Source organism: Trichechus manatus, unplaced genomic scaffold, assembly GCF_000243295.1.
Source record: "Trichechus manatus latirostris isolate Lorelei unplaced genomic scaffold, TriManLat1.0 scaffold00015, whole genome shotgun sequence".
Taxonomy (NCBI): domain Eukaryota; kingdom Metazoa; phylum Chordata; class Mammalia; order Sirenia; family Trichechidae; genus Trichechus; species Trichechus manatus.
This window is the reverse complement of record NW_004443951.1, coordinates 10,931,739-10,940,374: the sequence shown is the minus strand read 5'-3', so window position 1 is coordinate 10,940,374 and position 8,636 is coordinate 10,931,739. Positions and strand designations below refer to the sequence as shown.

At 38.9% G+C, this 8,636-nt stretch overlaps 1 protein-coding gene across 1 annotated transcript in view; it reads right to left on the bottom strand.

Moving 5' to 3' along the window:
- Positions 1-718, bottom strand: part of TESK2 (testis associated actin remodelling kinase 2) — a 126,185-nt gene extending 125,467 nt beyond the window's left edge. Inside the window, exon 1 of the mRNA XM_023727126.1 lies at positions 439-718. Coding sequence (XP_023582894.1) covers positions 439-660 — 222 coding nt within the window. The 5' untranslated portion in view covers positions 661-718. The remainder of the gene's footprint in view (positions 1-438) is intronic.
- Between the last annotated feature and the right edge of the window lie 7,918 nt (positions 719-8,636).

Below are 8,636 nucleotides of genomic sequence, written 5' to 3'. Positions count from 1 at the left end.
CGCAGAGAAGCTCCTAGTCTGGGGGAACACTGATGAGAAGGCCGAGAGAGAGAAAGCTTTCCCCTGGAGCTGACACCTTGAATTTGGACTTTTAGCCTACTTTGACTGTGAGGAAATAAACTTCTCTTCATTAAAACCATCCACTTGTGGTATTTCTGTTGTAGCAGCACTAGATGACTAAGACAGGGTGGGAATAGAAGCAGAGGTAGAAGGAACTCTTATATTGTTTGAAATGTTTATTAGCATGCATTATTTTTATAATTATTTTTTAAATCAAATTTAATAAATAGCTTGAGAGGAGGGTTTGGAACACTTATCAAGATACACAGCACCTACCTAGACAAAGCCTATGACCTTTAATGAAGCACACCTATCAACCCTTTGCAATGCAGCTGACCATCAGCAAGACAATATATAAAAAGTTAGGGCATCACTCACCTTGAACACTTCAGAGAAGAAGCCAGACCCTATTTTCTCACAGGTGAAATCATCCAAACGTGTCAGTCTGGAAAAGGCACTTATAAGAGCTCGATATGAAGATGGCCAGACTCTTCCCACCTGGGTCACATTCCCATCCCCTCCACCGCCTCCTTCAAAATCTTCAAGACGCTCCACACGTGGAGGAAATCCTGCAATTGAATTCCGTTTGCTCCGATCCATAGTTCCAATAATCACTTTTTTTCTTCTTTTAAGAAGGAACTCCACACATATTAATTATTTGTTGAGTTTTACTTCTGTTCTGGTTTGACACTAAACAAGAGATAGAAAAGACATCTCATTAAAACCATCAACATGCAAAGCAATGAGCTCTCACTACAAATTTACATTCTAGCTGCAGATTTTCAGATCTAAAAAATATACTTCTACCTTCAAAACGCACTAATTTATTTAAAGCCCAAGATGTAGCCAGGCTTTAAACATCAATTATATTCTAAATAACAAAATACCAATGATAATTAATGTCTATCATTCATTGAGCACCTACTATTTAGGAAACAGTATAAGAGCTTTACATATGTCATCTCATTTGATTCTCAAATAATCCATGAAATAACATTATTACGTTCATTTCACAGAGAGGTCAAATAATCATAGTCACTAAATGGCAGAGATAAAACTAAAATGCAAGACTGATTGAAAAGCCTGTGCTCCTACCAATACTCTACACAACCTCAACATTTTCTCTTCATTTGAAAAATTATTAAGTCCAAATATATAAAAACAAAGATAGCAGGGAGCATTCAAAATTATTATATAATTTAAAATATATATATATCCAAAAGTAATTTTAAAAATTCACTGTTGATTCACCAGCACAGTCCCGCAGAAGCGACTATAGAAGGCTCCATACATGTGGTACATGAGTAAGAATAAAAGCACCTACCAACTTTTTTCTTTTAGCCCATCTCTCTATTTCCATTTCTTTTCCATGAGAATTGATTATAAGGGTTCTATACAAAATACAGAGCCCTGGTGGCACAGTGGTTAAGAGCTCGGCTGCTAACCAAAAGGTCGGCAGTTTGAATCCATCAGCCGCTCCCTGGAAACCCTATGGGGCAGTTCCACTCTGTCCCATAGGGTCACTGTGAGTCGGAATCCATTCGACAGCAACGAGTTTGGTTTTCTGATACAAAATACAACATGGTGACCCTTCAGTTAATGAGATCCTTTCATAAATGTGGTAGATACCTACCTGCCTCACTCCACCACCTCCAACCATGGAGTAGTGGCAAAGTTCCCAGGGCCATATTTACAACATGACTCTGCCTCCCTAGCCATAGCCAGAAGTGGAGACTCTACCCAAAACGGACCAATCACGGTTCTTTCCTGGTAATTTGGAATTGGAATTAAGAAAGTCCAGCCTCAGTCTGGCTGCTCTTCTAAAACAGAGGCTTAGGCTATATAAAGTCAGGAGCTGTTGGCCATGGCCATTTTCCACCACGTAGCCTGGAAAGCAGCAGAAGCCTAAAGACTGAGGCAGACTTGCCAAAAAAAAAAAGAGAGAGAGACAGAGACAGAGAGAACTTCTTGATTTCTCTCCTGTGCTCTAGTCCCCAATTCCTGGGGCCTAACCGTATCCTGGTTTAGGGTTCTATGAGATATCCCTGTATCTTTAAAATAAACTATTTTTGCTTAAGCTAGCTCCTCTGGAGTCTTCACAGAAGGAAGAATAATCTGAGTTCCCAAAGAATAAAATATTTAAGTATCACTATTGTACCTGTGAGGAGCCCTCGTCGTGCAATGGTTAAACTCTCAGCTGCTAACTGAAAGGTCAGCAGTTTGAACCTACCAGCTGCTCCATGGGAGAAACGTGGCAGTCTGCTCCCGTAAAGATTACAGCCTTGGAAATCCTATGGGGAAGTTCTACTCTGTCCTACAGGGTTGCTATGAGTTGGAACTGACTCAATGGCAGTGGATTACTGAACCTCTGCCAAAAAGTGGCATAAGGGTCACAAGACCAAAAATTTAGGGTCATAAGACCAAAACTTCTTAATTTTATAGCTAGTACAGACCATAAAGTCTAGTCATTTATTTTATATTTAAGGAAACGTTAGGCCCAAAAAGTGGAAATGATTTGCCTATAGCTGTAAGTTATTTGGAGCCCTGGTGGCACAGTGGTTAAGAGCTTGGCTGCAAACCAAAATGTCGGCAGTTCTAATCTACCAGCCACAGTCTGGAAACACTATAGGGCAGTTCTACGCTGTCCTATAGGGTCACTATGAGTCCGAATCAACTCGATGGCAACAAGTTTTGGGTTATAAGCTATTTGGGGGCAGTGGTGGTTCAGTAGAACCATCAACTTCCATGTGGGAGATGTGGGTTCAATTCCTGTGCCTGGGCAATGGACCTCAAGTGCAGCCACCATCCGTCCGTCAGCAGAGGCTTACGTATTGCTATGATGCTGAATAGGCTTCAGCAGAGCTTCCAGACTAAGACAGACTAGAAAGAAAGGCCTGGTGATCTATTTCGAAAAACCAGTGAAAACCCTATGCATCACAATGGTCTGATCCTGTTGTGTATGGGGTTGCCACACATTGGGGGCTGACTCAAAGGCAGCTAACAAAAACAGTAAGCTATTTACTAGCAAAGTAGAATTGGAACCAAGAGTGGTGCATTTTTCAAAGTGTACCCACTGGTCATCTGCTCCAAAATTATCTGAGGACCTTGTTTAAGACCCAGATTTCAGTTCCTGGGTGGCACAAAGGGTTAAGTGCTTGACTACTAATCAAAAGGTTGCAAGTTTGAACCCACCCAGAGGTGTGAAAGGTTAATGACATGAAAAAAACATTTAAAACCAAGATTCCTAGGTCCTACTGTTGACATGAATCAGAATCTCTTGGGCAGTGAGACCTGGAAACTTTATCAAGCTCCCTCCAATGTTCCTTGGATATTTCTTATGTACACTAAGAGTTGAGGATCCTCTGCCGCAGGGAAAGGGAATTAATAGCTTTTTTCAAACGCCAGGAATTTTCCAAACATTTCCTCATTTAATCCTCAAAATGTACCACCAAGATAGGTACAATCTCCATTTTACAAAAAAAGAAATGTAGGCTCAGGATGTTAAGTAACCTGCCTAAGGATACACAAGCTGGTAGAACCAGAAGTGGAACTGGGTCCATCCAACACCAAAGCTCCAGCTTTTTCCATTTCGTCATTACTTAGGTTCAGTGTTTTTCCACTATGAGAGCTGTAAGGAGTTAAGCTAGTCGTCTGTGTAGAAAAGAGGACCAGGATTTACATGCAGAGGAAAGACAGGCCGATTATAATTTGAAAAAGATAGAAAAAAGGAAAAATAAACTAAACTTTAAGGAAAATAAAATACAAGATATTAAAGTTGAAATCAAATATATAAAACATAGTTGCCTGCTAAACTACCTAAACAATTTGATAGGCTTGCCATCTACCGACTTTTTCATTTTTTGAAATATATTTCATGTTGAATAAAATACATTGTTAACCTCCATAAGCCCTCAGGGTTGGAGGGGAGGAGTTGCAGATCCTAGTTCTCCATACTAAAGGGTGAAGACAGAATTGTTCACTGCAGCTCAGCAGGTCTGGTTTTACATTCTCAGATAGGTGGGAATAAGTAAGGAATTGCTAATTGCCAACTAAACTGGTTTGGTAGGAGTCTGTTACAAGTTTCAAAAGAGCACAATAAATAGACTGGCAACTTTGATATTTTTATTTTGAAAATATGACTTTGTGTTTTGGCTCACAGCACTTTCGGGGGGGGAGGGGAGAAGTATTTCTAAAAAGTTATGTGCTAAAATCACACTGATTAAGGGTAGAGTTGCATAGCCAATTACTGCAATTGCTGTCAATAAGTTGTATACCAGTAAAAAGTTGAATTGGCAAAAGTTGCGTGATAGATATATTTACAACGACAAAAAAAAGAGTAGCTGCTGAGGCTGCTTATGTACAACCAAAAATGTCATGGGATTTGGCTCCTTGGTTTGGAGGCTTAGGGTCATGTTTTCCTGGGATATCCCAGTTAATTGGCCTAATAAAGTGTTTTGTGCTTTGGTTCTACCTCCTTGTCTCCTAGTTCGTTGTGTAGCTCCTGGGGTCTTAAAAGCTTGCAGGCAGCCATCCAAGGCACAATAATTGGTCTCTATTTACCTGGAGCAACAGAGAAAGGAGAGTCAGGAACTGGGGAATGAAATGGAATGTGTGGCTAATTGCCTCCATGAACAACTGCCTCCTTTGCCATGAGCCCAGAACTGGATGGTGCCCAGTTACCATTACTAAACATTTTGATCAAGGATTCTATAGAGGAATCCTGATCAAAAGAGTGAAAATGCAGAACAGAATTTCAAATTCTCATGGACTCCAGACTTTCTGGAGCCATGGAAGCTGGATGAACCCCCGAAACTACTGCCCTGAGATAATCTTTATACTTTAAACCAAAAATATCCCCTGAAGTCTTCTTAACACCAAACAATAGGTTAGCTTACCTAGTTAAAAATGTCTGCCTTGAGCATTATGCTCTTTTAAGAACTGTTTATATTGGGTCAAACTGACAACAGTAACCTGAAAGATTAGATAGGAACCTTATGGGGCAGTGAGTTTATGTTAATGGAGGAGGAACAACTCAGAAAAAGAGGGTACTATGGATTGAACTGTGTCCCCCAAAAATGAGTATCAACTTGTCTAGGCCATGATTCCCAGTATATATGGTTGTCTTCCATTTTGTATTGTAAAATATGTGTTGTAAATCCTAACCTCTATGATGTTAATAAGGCAGGATTAGAGGCAGTTATGTTAATGAGGCAAGACACAATCTACAGGACTAGGCTGTATCTTCAGTCAATTTCTTTTGAGATATAAAAGAGAGAAGCCAGAAGAGAAGACAGGGATCTCATTATCACCAAGCAAGAAGAGCCAGAAGCGGAGCATGTCCTTTGGACCTGGGGTCCCTGCACTGAGAAGCTCCTAGACCAGCTGAAGACTGATGACAAGGACCTTCCCCTCAGAGCCACCACAGAGAGAGAAAGCCTTCCCCCAGGGCTGGCGCCCTGAATTCGAACTTCTAGCCTCCTGAACTGGGAAAGAATAAATGTCTGTTTGTTAAAGACATCTACTTGTGGTATATCTGTTATAGCAGCACTGGATAACTAAGACAGAGGGTGAGAATGGTTACACAATTTTAAGAACGTAATCAATGTCACTGTATTGTACACGTAGAAACTGTTCAACTGGTGTATGTTTTGCTGCATATATTCTCAACAACAACAAAAACCAAACCCACTGCTGTCAAGTCAACTCTGACTCATAGCAACTATACGGTAGAGTAGAACTGCCCCAAAGAGTTTCTAAGGCTGTAAATCTTTATGGAAGCAGAATGCCACATCTTTCTCCCACAGAGAGGCTGGTGGGTTCAAACCACCAACCTTTTGGTTAGCAGCCAAGTGCTGTAACCACTGCACCAGCACAGCTCCTTACGTTCTCAACAACAACAAAAATAAATAAAAATTTTTTAAAAAGGTTATATGCTTAGAGAAACTCTTACACAGGAATATGTAATGGGGGGAGAGGGGAAAAGAAATAACCCAAAGTTCATCTACAGGAGCAACAGATTAACTAGCATATTCATTCAATAAAATATATCGCACTTACAATGAATGAACTGCATCTAGTAATATGGATGTATTTCAAGAGCATTGTTGAATGCAGAGAAAAAGCAAACTATAGTAGTGGTATAGAGTACCTGGGTGGTGCAAACAGCTAATGTGCTTAGCTGCTAACGGAAAGGTTGGTGGTTCAAATCTACCCAGAGGCATCTAGGAAGAAAGGCCTAGCAATCTACTTTCAGAAAATCAGCCATTGAAAACCCTATGGAGCACAGTTCTAATCTGATACAGATGGAGTCACCATGAGTTGGAATTTACTCAATGACAACTGGTACCGTGTGTGAATAGTGATCTCATTAGAATTTAATTCAAAAAAAAATTTTTTTAATAAGTTACTGGAAAAAAAAAATTGTAGGATTACCTCTAAAAAAAAAATCTCACAAAATACAACGTATTATAGGGCAGTAGTATAGCATAGTGATTAAAGGTATGGCTTTTAGAGCCAAACAATCAAAGTTCAAATCTTTTCTCCACAACATACAGTTATATAAACTCAGACACATTATTTAACCTTTGTCTCTATTTCTGTACCTGTAAAATAGAAATAAAAATAGTATCTACATATGGCATTTTATACATGTTAACTCATTTAATTCTTGAAACAACCATAAAAAAAACAAAAACCAAACCCATTGCTGTCCAGTCAATTCTGACTCATAGCAACCCTACAGGACAGAGTAGAACTGCCCTGCCCCATAGGGTTTCCAAGGCTGTAATCTTTACAGAAGCAGACTGCCACATCTTTCTCCCATGACCTTTCCTCTATCAGCCAAGCACTTTAACCACTGCATCACCAGGGTTATTGATTAAATGAGTTAATAGATATAAAGCACTTAGAACAGTGCCTGGCAAACAGTAAGCATTCAACTCATGTTAGTTATGATAATTATTATATTATTATTTCAAGATAAATATTTATAGTAAATGTCTAAATTTACGAAATTCATGATAGCAGTTGTCTCTGTAAAAAAGAAGACAAATGAGACAAGGGAGGGGAACAAAGGAAACTATTGCAATAATGTTTTGTTCCCTTTTATTAAAAAAATAAATCTGTAGCAAATAACATAAAATGATATACTTGCTAATTTTGTAACTTTATCAATATTTGTTAATTCTGGGAAGTGGTTATTATACTCCTTACAGTTCCATAAATTTTTTCCAAATTTAAAAAAAAAAGTCTATTGCCAAAACAACAGCTATGCAGTATGCTTCAGCCCAAGAAAATTGTGCAAGGAAAGCCTCTAGATTCTCAAACTTTCATTCTGTAAGCATTCCACTATAGTTTTCAGTCCAAGGAATACATATATCCTATGCTAAAAAATCAAAAGCATTGGAGGACTTTTTGGAAAGTGTAAATTATTCAAATCCACAAACATAAAATAAAAAGAGCTCATAACAAACAACGATACTTGTAGAATCCCTATTACATGCTAAAGTAATTCTAATTACTAGACAGCTGAAATGAGTGGTAAAAAGTGCAGTCTCCTTTATGGGAGTGAGAACTTTATTAAATCCCTTTTGGAGAAGTGCAGAGCAAGGAAAACTTTCAAACCTTGCCTTCTGCTCCCTTGGCCAGCAAACTAATGACCACATTTTAAATGAAATCAGCCAAATTAGTAATGGCTTTCAATTTAATCTGACAAGTTTTAATTAGCCATAGAAAGGAGCAAAGGTGTGTCTGAAAAGACTAAGACCACACCCTAGGTTTTTTTTTTTATCTGAAACTAATTCATCTGTGTTAACAATTTATTAAAAAATACATTATTTAAAATGTGTGATGTTCTCAGCCTCTGGATTACCTCTTTTCATCTTATTTATGGAATATTACCTTTTGAAACTAATAGTGTCCCTTAAAGTATACATTTTTTTGGGGACAGAGACAACTACAGTTACCCTCACATTTATTAGAAACATACAATGATTAAAAAAACTACAGGCCTATATCTAAAGAGGCTGCCTGATTCAAGAGACTACTTTGTTGATAATAAGAATAATTAATTATAAGCTTGTAAAAACTTGGAATTATTAAATGAAAACTGATGATATTATGATCTGCTCCACTAAAAATATTGCAGCTAGAGCTCCAGTGGTTCTCAGCTACAACAGTTGCGGTCGAGTGGATTCCAACTCATGGCAACTCCATGTGTGTCAGAGTAGAAATGTGCTCCACAGGATTTCCAATGGCTGATTTTTCAGAAGAGGACTCCAACCTCCAACCTTTTGGTTAGCAGCCAAGGGCATTAACCATTTGCACCATCCAGGGACTCCAGTTCTCAACTAAGGGCATGTGAAAATTTAGTGGAGGGGGGAGTCTTGTCAGGAGGATACTGTCACAATAGTGGGGATGCAGGGGTGTAAGCGCTACTGGCATTTTAGTGGGCAGGGGCCAGGGAGGCTAAATGTCCCACAATGCACAAAACAGTACTGTACAACAATTGTTCCGCCTTAAATACCAATAGTGCCTCCCTTGAGAAGGACTGTGTTAGAAAAGCTTAACCACATTTG